Source organism: Neofelis nebulosa, chromosome 3 (assembly GCF_028018385.1).
Source record: "Neofelis nebulosa isolate mNeoNeb1 chromosome 3, mNeoNeb1.pri, whole genome shotgun sequence".
Taxonomy (NCBI): domain Eukaryota; kingdom Metazoa; phylum Chordata; class Mammalia; order Carnivora; family Felidae; genus Neofelis; species Neofelis nebulosa.
In genome coordinates this window covers 195764844-195787419 of record NC_080784.1, presented here as the reverse complement: position 1 = coordinate 195787419, position 22576 = coordinate 195764844, and the positions used below count along the sequence as shown (strand labels likewise).

General features: G+C 43.8%; 1 protein-coding gene across 10 annotated transcripts in view; it reads left to right on the top strand.

The window, feature by feature from the left end:
• The window catches only part of CC2D2A (coiled-coil and C2 domain containing 2A), a 147977-nt gene that overhangs the window by 79719 nt on the left and 45682 nt on the right, over positions 1 to 22576 (top strand). For 8 of the 10 annotated variants that reach the window (XM_058723055.1, XM_058723054.1, XM_058723047.1 and 5 more), the window contains 5 exons: positions 12723 to 12879; positions 15577 to 15724; positions 17569 to 17628; positions 18621 to 18759; positions 20990 to 21193. In XM_058723055.1, coding sequence (XP_058579038.1) covers positions 12723 to 12879; positions 15577 to 15724; positions 17569 to 17628; positions 18621 to 18759; positions 20990 to 21193 — 708 coding nt within the window. The remainder of the gene's footprint in view (positions 1 to 12722; positions 12880 to 15576; positions 15725 to 17568; positions 17629 to 18620; positions 18760 to 20989; positions 21194 to 22576) is intronic. The other 2 variants (XM_058723049.1, XM_058723051.1) reach the window with 1 other exon arrangement.

Below are 22576 nucleotides of genomic sequence, written 5' to 3'. Positions count from 1 at the left end.
TCTTTGTGCCGACGGTGAGAGCCTGCTTGGGATTCTCTCTCCCTCTCTCTCTGCCCCTTCCCCACTCACACTCTGTCTCTCAAAAAATAAATAAATGTTAAAAAAATTTTAAAAAAAAGAATAAAACTTGATGGAGAAAGTAAATAAACACAATCTCCAGAAGCCAACTTGATGCTTTGTGGTCACCTGCCTTCAGTAATGAAGGGATGCCAGAGGCCCCTATGTGAGTCCACAGAATAGGAAAAAGTTCATTTATTCAGAGTTTGCCTGCTCAGTTGAGATCCATGTGACTCATCCCCTACCCCTTCCTCCCTGCAGAGGAAAAGCTGACATGAGGAAGACCAAGATTAACGGGAGAAAGCAGATAGAGGGGCAGAGTGAAGCAAGGGAGGGCAGCATATGATAACGTGGCCAGTAGGAAGGAGAGGGAGCCCTGGAAGGGGACACCCCTCTTGAAAAGAGCACAGAAGACAGAGAGAAGGCCCTCCCCTTCCTGCAGGTGCCCATGAGAGATCAGATCCCCCACCTCTGCCCTGGCAGCCTATGGAGGCTTTTCTGCTGGGCAGTCCTCCATTTTCAGAATTACCCTAGAAGGAAAGACCCTTTCCTTCTTCCACCTCCATGAGTACCAGTGTCTCATTTCACATATATTCTGAAATGGGAGGGAAGCTTTCTATCCTCTCTCCTCTTTGCCATCTTAGGACATTAGCTGGCTCGGATGTTGCAATCAAAACAATTTTTTTCAAGTACTGTGAAAAAAGTAATTCTCTAAAATGTTATGAAATGGATTTTCTATGTAAACAAGCAAAATTTTATCCTGGGGACACCAAGAATATATTCATAGGCAGTTAGCTTGGCCCTAAGAGCTGAATCGTGTAATCTTTAAAAAATCACAAATTGGGGCCCTGGGTGGCTCAGTTGGTTAAGCGACTGACTTCGGTTCAGGTCATGATCTCACTGCTTGTGAGTCTGAGACCCACGTTGGACTCTGTGTTGACAGCTCAGAGCCTGGAGACTGCTTCGGATTCTGTGTCTCCCTCTCTCTCTGCCCCTCCCCCGCTCATGCTCTGTCTCTCAGTCTCTCAGAAATAAGTAAACGTTAAAAAAAATCACAAATTAAAAAAACTTTGGCTAAATTCCTAAGCTATCCTCAGAGATTTGATAACTGATCAAATCACATATCATAATGGCTCAATGGCATGATTTTTATGATTGAGTAGTGGTTCCAGATGAAATGAATCTAAGGACTATTGTATTTCAACTCTCTAGGAATAGAACAATGCCATTTGGAAATTTTCCACATAATTGCTATAAGTTTGAGATTAGAGAAGGTTCATGAATTACTGGCGGTTTTAAGAGGGTGAGAAAAAATTGCCTTGAATACATCTGTTTATGCCAGTGTTCTCAAATCCCTGACTTGAGAGCCCAACGTATTTCAGAAAGAGTTCCGAGATTCTCAAAACTTTAATGCATTCGTTGGTGACCCAACAAACAAGCCATAAATGTTCCCTGCTTGAGTGAGAGTCAACTGAGTGTCTAATCCCACGCCAAGAGTGTGGTACAGAACTCGAAGCCCTGGGCCGGAGGGGTGCCCATGGAGCTGCCTTAGGGAGCTTTATTATTTTTTTTTAATGTTCATTTATTTTTGAGAGAGAGACAGAGACAGAGCACGAGCTGGGGGCCGGGTGGGGGAAGGCAGAGAGAGAGAGGGAGACACAGAATCCGAAGCAGGCTCCAGGCTCTGAGCTGTCAGCACAGAGCCCCAAGTGGGGCTCGAACTCACTAGCTGTGAGATCATGACCTGAGCTAAAGTCAGATGCCCAACTGACTGAGCCACCCAGGTGTCCCAAGGGGAGCTTTAAATCCAGCTGGGAGATGGAGGGAGAGAGCTACAGAGAAACAGGACCGGTTTAGTGCCCGTGTCAAGGACGCTTGGCAGGATTTGATTGCAGGGTTTGATTTCGGGGAAGGAATTAATTAGAGCAACACAGCTGGACCTGGGACAGTACAAAGGAGTCGAGCCACAGCTGTCCCCAAGGGGTGGGTGAGGCTGGACTTCTCAGGACAGGGGAGAAGGCCCAGAGTCCCTCCAGAAAGGTCCTAAAAATCTCCGCAACTGAGATCTTTCCACAACAAATGTTTGGCCTTCCAAAAACATGAAATCCAATTTCAAAATAAAATAGTTTTGCAACGATCACCTTCATTTCTTTATCATTCACATCTGTATCTGTCGCTGTCCCCCCACCTGCCCAAACCAACAACTATCATGTGGTTCTGCTGGGTGATGCTTACGTCTTTTAGCATTATTATTTTTCCTTATGAATCAATCCTCTCGAGCTTTCATATTCTTGGCATGTGGACTGATTCAGGGGATTTTCCCTTTTAACTGAGCTGGCAGTTACTTGAGTTCCTTCCTACGTCCACTCCTGATTTCCGTGGCCCGTCCACAGAACCGCACTATCCGAGTGGGGAACACAGTCCTATTTGGAGAAGTGTCTTCGTTAGCCCTTAGCCAGCTCACTTCTGTGGTTGTTATTGGTCCTTTGTAGACGTAAGTCCAAAACAGATATTTTTTTTTTTACGCACACATATTTATCTACTCAATTACATGGAGCCAGGCCGCCGAGAGCAGGTAGAAAGGACAGTGACGTCTGTGGTGGGACAGCGTGCATGGGGCAAGCAAGATAAGGTCATCTACATGTAAGAGGATGTGGGTTTGGATGGGACAGGGGCCCGCAAACATGGAGAAGATCTCTGGGAAATAACACCTACTGATTATCTACCCCAAGACCAGCTTCTTCACATACGCCATCTGATGTTACCCGAAAGAAAACCACAGGTACTATTATTCTCCCCATGAGCTCCCGAGATCCTGAGTAACTACATCACCAAGCAGGTCAGGAGGCAGAAGAGAATTCAAACCCGGGACTGTTTGACTCTAAATTGTACTCTCATTTCACCATTTTAATTGGGGATAATGGTAACAAAGAGCCAAGTCTCAAATCTGACCTATCTCCGCGCTCTGAGAGCCACTTCCGGGGGGAGAAGTCTCAGAAAACAGCCTCAGGCATCACTGCATATTGAGTTGTGTGGATATTTAGTAATATCTAGTATAATGGTTACTGAGCAATTACAATATGCCAGGCACCTTCTGTGTCTAGACTCAGTCCTCACGACAGTCGCACAGGAGCTGTATCATTGTCCCCGCCATCCCGAAATGCGGAGAACTTAAGTATACCTGCTCTAAGGTCACGCAGCCAGAAAGCGGCAGGGCCCGGGCCCAGTGCCCAGACCCGCTCTCATGTCGACCTCAGCAGGCCGCACGCACCAGCAGCTTGTACGTTCCATCCACCAAGCGTCTTGTTGCAGAGACATTGCACGAGGCTTGGCGGAAAACAGGAGTCCCTGGTCCCTGGCACGGCAATTAGACTGCAGTGGGGAAATGGCAAGAGGAGCTGGTGACTAAGGTCCAGTGGGGCAGGAGGAGAAAAAAATGAAGTTACCAAAAGAGGGCTTCCCTCCCAGAGGCTTGGCAGAGAAGGGGAGGAGGGAAACGAATCAGGGATTGGAGAGGGATGGTGGTTTACTTTAGGGTGTAGTCGGTTTCAGCATGTTTGTTAGTCGTGAGAAAAGCAACCAGTGCGGAAAAGACTGGTGACTTTGAAAATAAAAAAGAAAGTGGTGGGGAGGGGGACCAGACCTGAATCTGGGTCAAGACTTGACAGGAAGTTCTTTTGGGGTGGGCATGATGACACAGGGGAGGTGGGTGGGGGGCAGAGCTGTGAAGGGGCCCACGTCAGATGCCCCCAACCTTTTCAGCGAAGGAAGGGAGTCTGTGGGCACAAGACTAGGAAGGGTTTGATGCGACCCTGAGGGAAATGGGGACATCGACCATGAGGTGACTAACACGTGAACATCACAAGCAGCCAAGCTTGAAAGGCAGCCACTTGTACCAGATCCAGCACTACCAAGTGCAAGATGGGAAGCTGCTCTGCTTTGTTCTGTTCTGTTTTAAAAGCAGAGAATCATGATTTAAAATCATGCAATATAAATGGAATGTTGGGGGTTTTTTTATCTATATGAATGTCCCTACATTTGTAAGGTTCATCTTCTCTGTACAATTCTAAATACCATTAGCAGGTAAATCTTCCCCAGATTGTTGAGTTAAAGCAAACAGTATTCCAAATAGAAGTAATAATAATTGCATACATCATCCCGAGTTGGACAAACATATGAACAAAACAAAACAGAGAGAACAGAAACAAACCCTTAAATACAGAGAACAAAATGGTGGTTTCCAGAAGGGAGAAGAATGAGGAGATAGAAGAAATAGGCGGAGGGCATTAACATGTATAAACCTCCAGGGGCGCCTGGGTGGCTCAATTGGTTAAGCATCTGACTTCAGCTCAGGTCATGATCTCACAGTTTCATGAGTTCAGGCTCTGCATCAGGCTCTATGCTGACAGCGTAGTGCCTGCTTGGGATAATCTCTCTCCCTCCCTCTCTCTGCCCCCTCCTCACTCATACACTCTTTCTCTCTCTCTCTCTCTCTCAAAAATAAATAATAAATAAATTAAAAAAAAAAAAGAATTGCAAGGAAAAATACTTTAAAAAATGTACAAACCTCATTTATAAAATAAATAAGTCATGGGAATGAAAAATACAACATAGTCAATAATATTGTAATAACATTGTGTGATGGCAGATGGTGACTCCTGCTACCACGGTGAGCATTATGTAATGTATAGAATTGTCAGATCACTGGGAATGCAAACTGGTGCAGCCACTCTGGAAAACAGTGTGGAGGTTCCTCAAAAAACTAAAAATAGAACTACCCTACGACCCAGCAATTGCACTACTAGGCATTTATCCAAGGGATACAGGTGTGCTATTTTGAAGGGGCACATGCACCCCAATGTTTATAGCAGCACTTTCAACAATAGCCAAAGTATGGAAAGAGCCCAAATGTCCATCGACAGGTGAATAGATAAAGAAGATGTGGTATATATATATACAATGGAGTATTCCTTGCCAATCAAAAAGAATGAAATCTTGCCATTTGCAACTACGTGGATGGAACTGGAGGGTATTATGCTAAGTGAAACTAATCAGTCAGAGAAAGACAAAAATCATATGACTTCACTCATATGAGGACTTTAAGAGACAAAACAGATGAACATAAGGGAAGGGAAGCAAAAATATAAAAACAGGAGGGGGACAAAACAGAAGAGACTCTTAAATATGGAGAACAAACAGAGTTACTGAAGGGGTTGTGGGAGGGGGGCTGGGCTATATGGGTATATGGGTAAGGGGCATTAAGGAATCTACTCCTGAAAACATTGTTGCACTACATGCTAACTTGGATGTAAATTTTTTTAAAAATTAATTTAAAAAAAAGAATTGTCAGATCACTAGGTTATATACCCACCTGCAGCTAATATAGCATTGTATGTTAATTAAAGTTCAGTAATACATTTTTTAAAGTTTATTTATCTTAAGAGAGAGAGAGGGGCGCCTGGGTGGCTCAGTCGGTTGAGTGTCCGACTTCAGATCAGGTCATGATCTCACAGCCCATGATTTTGAGCCCCACGTCAGGCTCTGTGCTGACAGCTCAGAGCCTAGAGCCTGCTTCAGATTCTGTGTCTCCTTCTCTCTCTGCCCCTAACCTACTCGCATTCTGTCTCTGTCTCTCTCAAAAATAAATAAACATTAAAAAAAAAATTTTAAGAGAGAGAGAGAGAGAGCATGTGTGAATGGGGGAGGGGCAGAGAGTGAAGGAGAGAGAGAGAATCCCAAGCAGGCTCTGGGCGGACAGCACATTAGCGGGGCTCAATCTGACAACCCTGGGATCATGACCTGAGCGGGAATCAAGAGTTGGACATGTAACCAACTGAGCCACCCCCAATAATACATTTTTTAAAAAACATAATCTTGAGTTGGTAGCCGTGGATGTAATTGCTATTTTGAATTCATTGCTGCCCTGCATTAGACAACAGAAAAATTTTTGAACACTTGAATGTAAGTCAATTATATTTCCTGTCATGTTTTCCATAACATTCCACTTTCAGACACACACACACAAGCACTCATTTTGCTCATAGCAGTGTTTGTCAAACAGAGGTGACTTTGGCACCCCAGGGACACGTGGCCGTGTCTGGAGACATTTTAATTCTACCAAGCGGGGAGCTGGTGGCACCTCTAACGGGAGGAGGCCAGGGATTCTGGGGAACATCCCACACTGTACGGGACAGCTCACCACAGTGAGGAATTGTCAGCAATGCCGAGGTTGGCACCCTGACTTAGGAAAAAACAACCAGGGTGCCCATTTTCTGATTTTTTGAAAATAGCATTGCACCCGAGCATTAAGTATAACTGATGCCATCTGGAAAGAGCAGGGTGAAAAGTGTGGAAAGATTGTGGGTGTTTTTTTGGCTTGGTCAGATGGAATCCATTTTTCCTTATTTAAAAAAAAAGAGGGGGGGGCCCCTGGGTGGCTCATTCAGTTGAGCGTCCAGCTTCAGCTCAGGTCATGATCTCACGGTTTGTGAGTTCGAGCCCTGCATCGGGCTCTGTGCTAACAGCTCAGAGCCTGGAGCCTGTTTCAGATTCTGTGTCTCCCTCTCTCTCTGCTCCTCCCCTGCTCGTGCTCTGTCTCTCTCTCAAAAATAAATAAAACATTAGGGGCGCCTGGGTGGCTCAGTCGGTTGAGCAGCCGACTTCGGCTAGGGTCATGATCTCGCGGTCCGTGAGTTCGAGCCCTGCGTCGGGCTCTGTGCTGACGGCTTAGAGCCTGGAGCCTGTTTCAGATTCTGTGTCTCCCTCTCTCTGACCCTCTCCCGTTCATGCTCTGTCTCTCTCTGTCTCAAAAATAAATAAACGTTAAAAAAAAAATTAAAAAATAAATAAATAAATAAATAAATAAATAAATAAATAAATAAATAAAACATTTTAAAAAATTAAAAAAAAAAAAAAAAAAACGTTCAGGGGCACCTGGGTGGCTCAGTCAGTTAAGTGCCTGTTGATTTTGGCTCAAGTCATGATCTCACGGTTCATGAGTTCGAGCCCCACATCAGGCTCCACTCTGACGGTGCAGAGTCTAGTTGGAATTCTCTGTCTCCCTCCCTCCCTGCCCCTCCCTCTTTTGTGTGCATGCATGTGAGCACTCTCTCTCAAAATAAACAAATTTTTTTTAAAAGTTGATAATTACATTCTGAAACGGTAGTCCTGGGTAGCAAAGCCTCTATTTCCCCTAGAGTTCATAATTGCCTCTGTCCTACAGACTCAACACCAAGAGTCCCCATTTACTTCCTGTCCTGACATTAAACAGGAAAGTGTTTCCAGAGACCGGGAATAAGGACGCTTCTGCTGTCATCCACAGAAATGCCCTTTCTACAATAACTGCATGTTTTATGGGTCATTACGAAACAGGGTGGCCAGCACAGGGCACACCCACAAGGGATAAAAACCAAAACAACTCTTGTGGTCCTTCCATAATAAACTATTTGATGAATTATGAAAGTCTTACAGGGATGTTTTTGTAAAGCCATTGGAGCCACATAATATAGAAACTTTCCCTTAGCTGTGCCAGCAAATCACACACTTACTTAACTGCACTGAGTGTTGGAGCATTTGGAATTCTGAAGAAGTGGAAAGTAAGAGAGTCGCAAGGTCAGAGACACAGGTTGAATCAAATATTAAACTAAATACTGCTGTCCTGTCACTTTCTGAAGCGTTTTACTGTCGTAAATGGTATTTTCTGACTACTGGTATCCTTTCTACCCCCTCAACTTGGAGTAATATCAGGACTTCGTTAACTCCTGATTTTTTAAAAACATTTTAGCCTTAATGTATTTCACTTTTCACCTCCTTGCCTTTGGGGATATAGATGATTTCATTACAAATATGGAATATGCCATAAAATTCCTATAAATCCCCAGCAACTGATTGTCTCCTTTGAAAAACATTAAAGTATCTTGAAGAGACAGATCTTACCAGTTTAAGTTTAAGTAAGAAATTCTTATGTCATAAACTTTACTAAAATCAGTTGACCAGCGAGATTTAACAAGATGCTTGAGAAGTGTAATTATGTTTCTGAAAGAGCTTTGTAAACCATGAAGTACTATAAAAATTCAGGTGCTCATTGTCAATCGTATGCCCAGAGGAAGAAGAATAAATACTCATTGAGCTCATAAGTAGGGAAGAGACTTTTCATCCGTGTCAGCTAAACTTCAGCACCGCCTTTCTAGGGAGGCTTAAATAACATCTTTGTTTTACAATGAAAGCAAAAAGCGGGGAAGGCCATGCTCAAGGTCAGGAAGCTACTGTCAATGTCAGGATTCAGACCCAGATCTGTTGGAACACAACGCTACCCTGTCCTGTCTACCACACTGCCCTCTGCAGGCTGCGAGAGGAGTGACAGTCAGGTGTGGAGTAAATTAAGACTGAGAAAATCTGAGAGCCATACTACACCCAGGTCTACCAGCTGTTCAGAGAAGAAAACCATTTCATTCCATGGATTTATCATGTCATGCTTTGTTTCTGGGGGCTCCTGGCTGGCTCCATCAGGGAAGCATGCAACTCTTGATCTCGAGGTCCTGAGTTTGAACCCCACATTGGGCAGAGAGTTTACTTAATAATAATAATAACAATAACAATAATAATAAGGGCACCTGGATGGCTCAGTCGGTTTAGCGTCCGACTTTAGCTTGGTCATGATCTCATGGTTCATGAGTTTGGGCCCTGGATCAGGCTCTGTGCTGACAGCTCAGAGCCTGTAGCCTGCTTTGGATTCTGTGTCTCCCTCTCTCTGCCCCTCTCCCACTCATGCTCTGTCTCTCTCTGTCTCTCAAAAATAAATGAAATGTTAAAATAATAATAATAATAATGCCTTACTTCTATTTAGAGTTAGCATGCTCCCTTCTAAATACATTAACTCCCAAATGGAAAGTACTGGACATTCCAAGAGAAATCAGGCAAGACCCCTATCCTCAGGAATCTCCACATCCAGTAAGACATATAATGCCTAAACAAGGAATTTCAATAGAGTGGATAAGTGTTTCTGTAGGCAAAACACAGGGTAGGGCGGCGGCACATAAGTGGGTATCAGTGGGCCGGTGGCCACTCCCCACATGTCTCACTTGGTGCCCAGTACACATGGGCAACTTACAGAGAGTTAAAGCACCCGCACTGAAGTGAGCGGGGCATACCTTTCTTGCGGAGACAGCCAACCTCTTGAGAGTTCCGAGCAACCAAGAATTCTGAGACAGGAATAGTTCAGTCTTGTGATCACAGTTGCACACGCTGAGGTGATGCTTTAAGCTCTGATTATAGACATTGTTTTTATGATACTTCATTTTGTGTTTGATTTTTTTCATTCAGATTTAAGATTTTTTTTTTAATATTTATTCATTTTTGAGAGAGAGAGAGAGAGAGAAACAAAGTACAAGTGGGGAAGGGTATGAGAGACAGGGAGAACACCAAAGCAGGCCCAGTCTCTGAGCTGTCAGCACAGAGCCCGACGCGGGGCTCGAACCCACAGACCATGAGATCATGACCTGAGCCAAAGCCGGACGCTCACCCGACTAAGCCACCCAGGCATCCCCTCATTCAGATTTTAAATACTCTTTCAATCATTGTTTCTCACCAATTTGTCTAAACTTTAATATATATAACATATTTTATATAATTATAATATATAATAAATATATATAAATATATACAATTATAATAATATAATATTATATATCATATAATATATATAATAATATATTAATATAATAATATATATATTAATATATATAATATAAACTTTAATATAGTTTCTGGTTCATCGTTTTGGCTGTAAAAGAATTCTTAATTACTTGATCACCTTTCTGACTGTCCCTGGCCCATAAGGAAGATATAGCAAAACAAGGTATGAGTTTTGCAGTGAAACAGTTGTGGATTCAAATTCCAGCTTTTTGAATTACTACATGAGTGGCTAGGGGAGTTTCTCCTCTTGGAGCTTCAAATCCATCATCCAGAATTGTTGGGTCTGTTGGCTTGCTTAATCTTCACCACAAACCGTCCTTCATAGGAATGTGCTAAAGATTGAAGAAAATACCAGGTCCAAAGTCCATACCGGGCTTCGTACAAACAGATGTCTCAAAGTTTTGGCAAAGAACAAAAAATTTCTAAAAGGAAAGAAAACCTAACATTTTCTCAAGCTGAAACTTTATTCTAGTGAGTCCATAATTTAATAGGTCAACCAAGGTCTCCTGTGCAAGAAAAAACAATCTGTTCGAGGGTCTTTGAGCTCTGTAAGATTACAAATCCACAGGCTCTTATGCAAGGTTGAGACAAGCAATAAATGGCACCCCTTTTCCCATTAGACCTCTAAGCCAATAAAAATACAGAGAAAAAGTGGTTTTTTGGAATGTATAAAAAGGGAGAAGGGTCATCTATAAGTTAATAGAGCCTTGAGGGACTTATCACTCAGTTGCACTGTATAGAATATATTTTGATCCTGATTCAAATGAAGTTTTACAGTAATTTTTGGAAACTCTGAAGGAAATTTGAAACTTACTGATATTTGACATTACTAAGAAACTATTGTGATAATAGTATTATAACTATGCTTTTTAATATCATTATCTTTTAGAGACACATTGAAATATTTACAGATGAAATGATGTCTGGGTTCCAAATATTGGTGGAGACGGAAGGCATGAGAGTATAGATGAAACCAGATTAGTCAGTCATAAGCTAATGGTATTTGAAGCCAGGTGATGGTTTCGGTTCATGGTATATTATTCCTCTGGGTTTTATGTTTGACATTTTCCATAAAAGATTTTTTTTTATTTTTTTATGTTTATTTATTTTTGAGAGAGACAGACAGAATGTGATCAGGGGAGGGGGAGAGAGAGAGGGAGACACAGGACCCAAAGCAGGCTCCAGGCTCTGAGCTATCAGCACAGAGCCCGATGCAGGGCTCAAATGCGAAATCATGACCTGAGCCGAAGTCAGACACCCAAGCGACTGACCCACCCAGGCGCCCCTATAAAAGATATTTTTAAAAGAGACCAAAACGTCATCTTTTTACTAATAAAGATGAATTTGGAGAATGTGGCTTACTCATGGGCTTCCTGCTTGCCCTGAATTAGGTGAACTTGGCCACTCCACACAGGTAAGTTCTGACTATCACAGGTCTCTTAGGGCACCCAGCCTGCTAGAAGAGCTCACAGCAGGGACGCCTGGGTGGCTCAGGTGGTTAAGCTTCCAACTTTGGCTCAGGTCATGATCTCACGGTGTGTGAGTTCAAGCCCTGAATCAGGCTGTCTGTTGTTAGCACAGAGCCAGCTTCAGATCTTCTGTCTCCCTCTCTCTCTCTCTGCCCCTCCCTTGCTTTCTCCTCTCTCTCTCTCTCTCTCTCTCTCTCTCTCAAAAGTAAATAAACATTTTTTTTATTTTAATGAAAAAAAAAAAAAAGAATAGCTCACAGTGGTATTAAGTCTGGGGTCCTGAGTTCAGTTCTTATGTAGTGTTTGTCTTTGTCTTTGCCCCAGTAGACCCTCCAAGCTCAGTCAGCCATGTGGCAAATGCAAGCTGGTGGATACCAGGGAGATGGGGCCAGGATGGCGGCCTGGCACAAAATCATCCTCATCTTCATCCTCGAAAAGAATTCGTATCATACGCCTTGTAAGGGGAGGGGGTGAGTGGAGGGGGTCCAGAGGGTCCGTAGTGTCATCTTTGTGCATTCCATCGGTAAGTGGGAAGTCTATTGCACAAGTCTATTGCAACAGCGGGGCTCTATTGCACAAGTAGAAAAATATGAAGATCTGATCAGTAAAAGTGAAAGGAGTGGAATCGGCATTTTAGAGAAACGTGTACCAGCCACAGGGACCTCTTGGAAGGAAAGAATAAAACAGGAAAGAAGCCAGCAGAACTGTGGGTATCTTGTCATCTTCTTCCACAAAAGAGAAATAACCCAAGGATACAGGAGAAATTTGATCCAATGGCACAAAGGCTCCTCTTGAAGCTGCATTGTACATTCATAATCAATGGTTGCCTTGACATTGGATTCTTAGTCTCATAGTGACGGCATTACAATAAGACACGCCACAGTGACTAGAGCCACTGTTGGTCTAGTTTGCTCCTGCTTGGGAGAAGGTCTGAGAAGGAGCTGGTACGGTTTCAGCAGCTAACAAATAAAATGAGCTCTTGAAGGGAAGAATCTGAAAGATGTACTGAATAGTAGATTTGAACCTGATACTCTAGAGTATATCTAGGTATGATACTTCTGTTGACCTTGAAGGTGGTGTAAATAAAAAATCATCTGGTGGCATGTCCGCTTTATCTCACCCAATCCACCTGAGGGCATCACTTTCTGAAATAACATAAGCCAGGAAAAGGAAGGATCCCATTCCCCCAGATAACCTGAGTATCAGTTTGAAATGGAAACAATTGTGGTAGACTGCTACTTTGATTAACCCCTCTCTCTACCCCTCTCTCTCTCTACTTTCTTGTCTGGAAAGTAGGCCAGACAAGAGGACAGGATGTCAACAACTTGGCCACAAATACAGTGCAATTTAGTCTCCATGGGAACCATAACACAACTCAGCTTTTCCACTCGGAAATGGGTGTTCTGGGCTAGAACAGTGATTAACATAGATAAATGCACTAAACTCTGGGAGTGGGCACACTCTTACTATTTTTATTTGTCTGTTTCTCTTCCTCGATTTCAGGTATACGAAACAGTTGGACACAGTGGCACCACTTTGCTGGCAGAAGTGTTTCTGCCTATTCCTGAAACGACCATTGTCACTGGAAGGGCTCCCATTGAAGAAGTGGAGTTTAGCAGTAACCAGCATGTGACCCTGGACCACGAGGGTGTTGGAAGTGGTACGGAAAGCTCATTATCCTCAGTGGCTCACAGTTTTACTGTCAGATTTGAACATAACTTTTTTTTTTTTTCGTTTTCAAACAACCAGGTTATTATAAAACTGCTTTCAGAAATTCAAATTAAAATAATGATATACAATTTTTTGCAGTCATTTTTTATACCGTTGGTGGCCAATAAATTCATAAAACTATGCAAGTATAAAGTAGTTCGACAATGTGAATCAGGACCTTTAAAATGCCTTTGATACCTTAGTTTCTTCTTCCAGGAATCTTTTCTTAGAAAATAATTTGAAATGAGGACAAAGTTTTGTGTATATAAGATATATATCTGGGGATCATTTATAAGGCTGAAAAGGTTTTAAAAACTTAAATATTATAATAGGGAGATTATTAGTTAATATTCTATTATCCCCTATAATTGTAATTACATATACAATGGACCTTCTCACTCTGTCTACCATGTTTCTTAACCTCTATAATGCATTTGCTTATCCTTTTCTTTCACTGCTGTATTCTGTGACACTTCTTTAAATCTGTCTTCCAAGTCATGAATTCACTCTTTGGCTGTGTCTAATCATTGAAACTCATCTCTGAGTTTTTCATTTTAATTATTGGATTGTTCACCTCCAGAAATTCTATTTTGTTCTTTTCCAATCTGTCTGGTCAGTTCTGATAATGTTTGTCCTTTCCTCGGACTCTCAACCATTTCATTGTTTTATTCCTTCACTACTTCATTTATTTTTAAGAACATATCACAAATATTGTTTTAACGTTCTGTAGCTGATCATTTCAGTACCTATCTGCTTATTGGTCTGATCCTGTTGCTTCTTATTCATGGTCGCTTGTTTCTTCGTGTGTCTCGTGATTTTTTATTGTGAGCACATATTTGGAAATTTATCTGCAAGAATTCTTTGGGGCTCAAATCCAATCATCAACCTAAAAGTCTGGAGACCTAGGGGTGTCTGGGTGGCTCAGCTGGTTAAGCGTCTGACTTCGGCTCAGGTCACAAACTCACAGTTCGTGAGTTCAAGTCCAGCGTCAGGCTCTGTGCTGACAGCTCAGAGCCTGCAGACTGCTGCGGATTCTGTGTCTCCCTCTCTCTCTCTGCGCTCTGTCTTTCTGTCTCACTCTCAAAAATAAATAAACATTAAAAAAAAATTTTTAAATAAAATAAAAGTCTGGGACCTAGGCTTTAGTTCCCATTCTCACACTGATAAGCTCTGTGACCCTAGTAATTATGTAATCTCTTTAAATATCTTCTTCATTCATAAAATGAATCTAAGGATACCCCCTTTAATGTCTTTTGGGGTTATTTTGAAGATTAAAGTGGATGTTCAATATAGAGGAAAGATCTCTGAAAAAAACACAAAGGTGCTATTACAGTGTAATAGTGGTATTATTTTTGGGCTAATAATATTAACTGTAAGTCCAGGACATGAAGGCACTATTTTTTTTAATGTTTATTTATTTATTGTTGAGAAAGAGAGCGAGAAAGAGAAGGAGCACAAGTGAAGGAGGGGCAGAGAGAGAGAGAGAGAGAGAGAGAGAGAGAGAATCTGAAGCAGGCTCCAGGCTCTGAGCTGTCAGCACAGAGCCTGATGTGGGGTTCAAACCCACGAACTGTGAGATCATGGCCTGAGCCAAAGTTGGACGCTCAACTGACTGAGCCACCCAGGCACCCCTAAGTCACTATTTTTAGTGCTTGAAAATCTTTTCTTCTTTTATTTGATTAAACAAACTGCCCCGAGGCTTTTTATCATTAATTTCCAATGGCTAGAAGCCAAATCAGTAAGTGAGGCTTACTGTTGCCGCAGTAGCTTAGGAATAGCTAACGTTTGTTGAGTGGTCCAAGCACTAAGTGATCTGCATGTAAGACCCCACTTAACACAAGGCTCCTTATTCGGGTGCACTCCCTCCCTAGGGCACTTGCCTTGTTCCTCCTGCCACAAATGCTCTTTCCCAAGAAATCGTCTCACTTCCTTACTTTCTTCTGGCGTTTACTCAAAAGTCCCCTCTTGTGGAGGCCCTCCCTACCACCCCATCTAAAAGTTCAGCCCTTTCCCACCCACCCCCAAATACACATTGTCTGTATACACTCCCTAATTTATGGTTTCTCTTCACACTTCTCACTCTCTAACAAACCATACATTCCTCCCATTTCTCTTATTTACTGCCTGTCTCCCCTGCTGGAATAGCAACTCCTTGAGAACAGGGATTCTCATCAGTTTTGTGTCTTTACTGCCACCTGCCGCGCCTAGAATAGTCCCTGGAGCCCAGCAGAAGCTCAAATTAGTATCCACTGGATGAGTGAATAAATGGGTGTCTTCACAGGAATCTCTTTTAGGAGGTATTATCATTATCCCTATTTTATGTATAAAGAAACTAAGGCTCCGAGAAGTTAGGTCATCTGTTTGTGGTCACACAGCTGTTAAGCGGCAGAACCAGAATATGCACCCAATGGTCCCACTCCAAAGTGCCTCATTCATTGTCACCTCTACACCCTGCTGTCAGAGAGGGAACCAAGAGGCCTATTCTGCACATCATTGCCTGAAGAATTTCAGTGCCGCTGCTGTGAATTATGTGTTCTGTCCTGCCAGCCCTATCCTCTCTTCCATTTGTATAGTGTCTGCTTTCTCACCAAGACTGGGTTCGCTCCCTTTTTCTAAACAGCGTCTGTGTAATCTGGTGTCTCCCTAGGAATGCCCTTCTCATTTGAAGCTGATGGGAGCAACCAACTGATTCTCATGACCTCGGGGAAAGTGTCCAACAGCGTGGCATGGGCCATTGGAGAAAACGGGATCCCTTTGATTCCTCCACTGTCACAGCAGAACATTGGATTTAGAAGGTGATGTGTCTATAATAAATTGATGAGTAATGTGTTTGCATTAATGATATCCGGGGGGCGGGTGGGAAGCTTGCAATATCACATTCTTTCCCTTTTTTCTCATGTGCTAGTAATTTCCTGGTTTTTTATGGTACTTGCGGTAAAGATTAAAATATTAATAGCCTAATAAATATTAGATGTTTAGCAGTGCCAGAAACAGCAAAAAGCATTTTGCCTTGTTTAATCTCTCTGGTAACTCTGTGAAGTATTCTTTTCTTCATTCTTCATTCTTCATTCTTCATTCTTCAAGTATTCTTTTTCTTCATTTTATAGACGGGGGGGAAATGCAGAGCCTCTGATTGCGTATAGGTGGTCCTCAGTGTGAATGATGATTGTCATAGAACCTTCTGGTTATATAAAGGTCCCTATTGTCAGTTCTTTCCCTTGATTGCTAGATCCTTAGGCACTCTGTACCTCACCTATTTACCCCTAGGCAGGCCCCACCTCCTTGTGGTTGGTCCCTGTCCAGGCAGCCTGGACTATGGGGGCCAGGTGGCCTGGGTTCGAGTCTGGCTTCTGTCCTGCCCCAACAGATGGGTCTTGAGTTCATCTTTAACCATTCTGGGCCTCCGTTGCCTCCACCATAAAATACAAGGACTTGGGGCACCTGGGTGGCTCAGTTGGTCGAGTATGAGACTTGGACTCAGGTCATGATCTCGAGGTTTGTGAGTTCAAGCCCTGCATCAGCTCTCTGCCCTCAGTGTGGAGCCCACTTTCAGATCTTCTGACCCCCTCTCTCTCTGCCCCTCACCTGCTGTGCTTCCGCTCTCAAAAATAATAAGCACTTAAAAATAATAATAATAATAAATAAAAGGACTTATCCTGATCATCAAGAAGACAGTTTGTAAGTCACAGACTGTCATTTTCGACATGAGGGGAAACAGAGCGGGCCAGGCTCCGCTCCCTTTCTGCCTTCTCCGTCCCGATTCCGATGTCCCTGTGACGAGAACAAGGAACATCTGGTCAGCACCTCCTCAGTCAGGAGATGGGCGGTCACGTACAGAGGAGGCCTCGAGCCTCGGCATTCTGTCCTCATTCCACTGAGTTTCACACCCAGGACGAAAGCTCCCACTCTTCAGGAGAGGAGGTAGAACACAATGTGAGCGGCAAGAGACACAGCTCCATTAACAAAGCCCTGACGCAAAGGTGCTGAGAGCACTGGCCTCCTGGGAATTCAGTCGTGTCCCAATCCGTTGTGCGTCCGTTTTTTCCTCTTGTATTTTGGCCTCAGCTACGAGGGGTCCCCAGGTGAGTGGGAAGTGAGGCTCTCAGGGCACCCTGAACCGAATGCGCAGGCTCCTTCTCACTGGCCCCGATCCAGGGACTCGGGACACTTCTACGCCCTGGGCAGGGTTGTAGGGATACTCCTTTTTCTTTTTTTGGTTTTATTGAGATATAACTGACACATGGCATGAGTTTAAGGTGTACCATGTAATGATTTGATAAGTGGATATATTGTGAAATAATCACAGTAAGTCTACCTTACATCGATCACCACACGTAGCTGCAAGTTGTGCTTTCCTTGCCGTGAGAACTTTTAAGATCTGCTCTCTCAGCAGTTTGTAAATGTGCAGTGAAGTACTGTCAACTGTGCATTAGATCTCTGGACCGTCTTTATCGTATAACTAGAACTTTGGACTTTTTGACCGCCTTTGGCCACCGCCTCTCCCGCCCCACCTCTGGCCACCACCGACCCGTTCTCTGTTTCTACAAGTTTTGTTTTGGTTTTGGGTTTTGGTTTTGATTCCAGATATAAGTGAGATCCCACCTTATTTGCCTCGCTCTGTGTGACTTATCTCACCCAGCACAACGCCCTCGAGCTCCGTCCATGTTGTTGCAAATGGCCGGATTCCTCCTTTTTTATGGTGAGTGACATCCCACGTTTTCTTTATCCACTCACCCACTGAGGGGCACTTCAGTTGTTTTCATGTCTTGGCTCTCATAAATCATGTTGTAATAATCATGGGGGCGCAGACACCCCTTTAGGACAGCGATTTTGTGTCCTTCAGGTGTATGCTCAGAAGCGGAATTGCTGAATCACATGGCACTTCTGCTTTTAATTTCTTGCGGAGCCTCCGGACTGTTTTCCGGTGTTCGCACCAATTTACATTCCCACCAACAGTGCACGGGGGTTCCCTTTTCTCCACATCCTCGCCAACACTTACTATTTCTTGTGTTCTTTATTGTAGCCATTCTGACAGGTGCGAGGTGATATCTCACTGTGGTTTTGATTTGCATTTCCCTGATGACAAGTGCGGTTGAGCATCTTTTCACGTGTCTATTGGCCATCTGGATGTCCTCTTTGGAGAAACGTCTATTTGTGGTCCTCTGCCCGTGTTTTAATTAGATTATTTGTGTTATTGCTATTGAGTTATGAGTTCCATATATACTTGGAACATTAATCCCTTATCAGATGTGTGGTGTGCAAGTATTTTCTTCTACCATTCACTCTTCTCTATGGTCCCTGAAACATGTATTTTTTAATGTTTATTTATTTATTTTTTTGAGACAGAGACAGAGTGAGCAGGGGGAGGGGAAGAGAGAGAGAATCCCAAGCAGGCTCCACACTGTCAGCACAGAGCCCGATGTGGGGCTTCAACTCTTGAGTCATGAGATCGTGACCTGAGCCAAAATCAAGAGTCAGACGCTTAACCGACCGAGCCACCCAGGCACCCCCCAAAACGTATTTAATAGCAGTCATCGAGCAAAGAAAAACGGCAAAACTCCTTCCTTATGATCAGATTTTCTCCCTTAGACATAACAGCCTCCTTAGGCAGTGCCGTCCCTGGGATTTTGCAGGCCTGAGGCAAAGTGCTCTGTGAAAAAGCCCATCTCACGGCATTAACTTCTTTTCCAGTGCTTTGAAGAGAGCAGATGCCATCTCGTCCATCGGCACATCGGGACTGACAGACTTGAAAAAGTTGGCCAAGTGGGCAGCAGAGTCCAAGCTCGACCCGAATGACCCCAACAATGCCCCTTTGATGCAGCTAATCTCGGTAACGTGGCACCATCGTGCACACACTGCATTTCTCCACTTGCTGTGCTAATAATAGACACAGCTCGACCCTTTACACGCGTTTTCTTTCGCATTGTGTTCTCCAGTGCGATAGTGTTTAAGAACACGCGTGCCGGGTTGAATGACAGGTTTCAAGGCCGGCTTTGCCCCTGCCTGGCTGTGTGATCAGGGCGAGCACTCACGCTTCTAAGCACTGTGACACCCTCGCAGTGTGGCCATGACGACGTGCAACGCCTCATCTCAACAGTTAGCGGGGCACACAATCGGTGTGCAGCAAATATTAGCTGTTGTTACGGTGTTGCTGTTCCTCTTACCGCTAACCTCTGTAAAACCCTAACGAAAGGCCTTGTTTGGCCCCTCCCCTGGAAAGGAACCTGAGTATGGGTGCTCAGAGTCACCTGCTCGAGGTCACACGGCCGGTAAGGACGCGGATCCAAGACCATTTCAGAGCACGTGCCCGTTCATCACACCTGGTGGGGCCTTTTAAGAAACGGTGGTTTTGTTCGTTTATTTTCCCGTTTGAAGATTAATTAGATTATCGTTTAGATTTAAGTATGTATGAGATAAATTGCTTGCATCTATCATAACATTCGAAATTCTTTCTTCAGTGAGTTTATAAATAAAATGGAACATTAGTCAGTAAATGATTCTCCTTGGTAGCAGATACAATTGTTTTTGCTCCCAAGGTCATAATTCCCACAAAAATATAATAAACAAGTAGATGATCCGGAAAGTGACCACAGCAACACGTTCTGTAATCATGTTCACTAGTGGGAGTTCATGAATCACCAGTTCATCACCTGGTAACTGCAACCAGGATAACATTTTCATTTCTGTCCTAGACTTTCCAAGGTAAGTCGCAAATCAAGCTTGGGTTTATTCTGACGTTTGCCTTTATAAGTTTTCCTTCCAACTCAATGATACTTCTTAGTGTGACTAAGAGAAGTATTAGGAAGAATAGACCACATTACCTAGAGCGTAGTCTGTTCCATAAAGAGGTTTCAAATCACGTTTCGATTACCATTTTAAATCAGCAACAATATAGTATAAATGTCACCTTCGTTTTTTTTTTTCTTTTTAACTATTTGTCTTCGTGTAGAAGGACAAAACACAGGGATGGCCTTCCAGACCTGTCTCTTTCTTGTTTCAATTTTTTTTTTCAATATTTGTTTATATTTGAGAGAGAGTGCAAGCCAGGGAGGGGCAGAGAGAGAGGGGAGAGGGGGGACAAAGGACCTGAAGCAGGCTCCAGGCTCCACACTGACAGCAGTGAGCCCAATGTGGGGCTCGAACTCAGAAACCGCAAGATCATGACTTGATGATCTGGCATCAGCCACAGTCCGATGCTCGACCAACTGAGCCACCCGGGTGCCCCAGGACCTCTTTTTATGGATTTTCACAGCAGGATCACCTCACCCACTGCAAAGCCCTGGCGAATCTCTGCTCCCTGGCTTTCCTTCTGCGAGGAGGAGGTTCCCACTGGCAGAGCACCCAGCAGAGGGGCAAGCAGACGCCCGGGAGAGTGTAGCCTCACCCGCTCAGCCTCCCAGCGGTACCCTGAGACCATCCTTTCCGAGCCAGTGTACGGGGCAGCGGGGACTGGCGCCCAGATCTGTCTTTACTCGGTGACCAGGGCCACGAGGTGCTGTTTGGAGACAGCATGACCGTGGAGCCGGTGATCAGCCAACTGATTTGAACTGACCAGCCAATTCTGGGGCCTTTATCTACATGTGTGCCTACGTATATTTGAAAAATCACATTTTGTTAAATATATCTTTAAAGTTATATTAAGTTACATATAGCATATATTAAATTCATGTATTAGATTTTATGGTAACACTGTGTATATACGCAACCTTATTTCCTGCAGGCATCTAGTAATACACTGATATAACTCTCCCATTTTTCACTCTGTATATTTACATAACACCTATGGGGGGAGCATGCGTACCCAAAAAAATGAACTTTATGATTTTTTTTTTTTTTTGGAAAAATGAGTTGCGGTACTTTTTATAGCCAGGACATGAATATAATGGCACCTGCCTCGTTACTATTAGATTTCAACATATGTTGTCCTTAAATGCGGGATGTTTCAAGTCTCCCCATCTAAGACTCTTAAGCTTCCGTTCCCAAACCGAGAGCCCGGTGCTGGGTTTCTTGAGATGCAATCTGCCTGCCATCCAAAGCTGTGCCTCTTCTGTTTTCCATAGGTTGCTACTAGCGGTGAATCCTACGTCCCTGATTTCTTTCGACTGGAACAGCTGCAGCAAGAATTTAACTTTGTTTCAGATGAGGAGTTAAATAGATCCAAACGATTCCGGCTTCTTTGTCTTAGAAGCCAAGAGGTGCCAGAATTCCGAAATTATAAGCAAATTCCAGCATATGATCGGGAAATTATGGAAAAGGTATTCCAGGTAAGAAATTGCCATGGAGGAGTTAATACAGTAATTAATATGTCTGTGCCATTTGGCTTGTACCATGATGAGTGTATCTTCTTGCTGTCGTGTTCTCTGTAGCGATGTTGGTTTCTCGTTTCGAACGCTTCACATAACTTTTCCATTATTTTTTTTTACACTTAATGTTTAAGTAGTCTCTTTGCCCAATATAATGACATATAAACTAAGAGACATTAGAATCGTAAGTCTGAAAAGTATCTTACGTGTTAATATGGGAAATTATCCTGCCACGTTATAACTAACTGTCAGTAATTCAATGCCATTTTAATCCATTAAATATTTAGGAAGCCCGGTAAACACTGCGGGGGGGGGGGGGAGCCCCTGGGGTCTCAGGTGGGTGGGGTGGCACGGAGGCGGGGCTGGGCACAGGCTTGGCTGTGGAGGGGTCCCTGGCAGGTGGGGAGCCTTTGAGGAACTACAGGTGAAAGGCCAGTGTAGGCCGGACAGGCCAGTGAAAGCCTGACGGGCAAGTTAGTGTTTGCTGAGGTAAATGGGGAGTCATTAGAAATGGAGCCCAGTATGATTTTTTATGCAGAAACTATTGGAGAATATTTTTGATGACTTGGTTCTTCTTTGTATTAGTTGGGACTCGTGATGGTAAGTGATAAAAAGCCAAATGAAGCTACCTCGGGCACCGAGAAAGTTTATTGGATGATGAAATGCCAGAATGGGTTAAATATCTAAGGGGGTGTGAATGGCAGGAGTTCACATGTGCCTCAGGGACACCCGATCCAGAACCTGAACACGCACCAGGACGCAGTTCCGTCCTGCCTGGGCTTCCCTTGGTCCTCGTCGTGGGCAGATTCTCTACTTGGCTGCATGGTCACCGGCATCATCCAAGCTCACATCTAGTGGCTTCAGCCAGCAGAGAGAGAGGTGTCCTCTTGTCCCCAGCTTAAAAATCTTGGGAACAGCTTGCTTGAGTTGCCCAGGCTGGGTTAGGAGCGACCCTGGATATTGAGCTGTGGCCAGAGGACTAAAGCAGAACATGGCAGCTCCCCGGCCCCCCGGAAATTTTATTGACAGAGCAAAGCACGGCAGCCTAAGACAGAGCTAACCCACCCACCACTCTCCTCCAGGGAGGCAACCCAAATCAGCTGCAGCCAGAGGCTACTTACTATTTTTGCCATTGCTCTACTTAAAATAGAAAAGACAAAAATGTAAGCAGACGCTTCGGCTAAGTTGCTTGGGTGAGCTGAGCTTCTGGAGTCTCTCTGTTATCTCTGTATCTCTGTGTCTTCCTACATGAACATCCTGAGTTGAAATTGCTCTACAGAATTATCTTCTACTTCTAAGGCAGTTCAACCAACTGATTCCAAAACCGGCATACTGCGTCAAAGA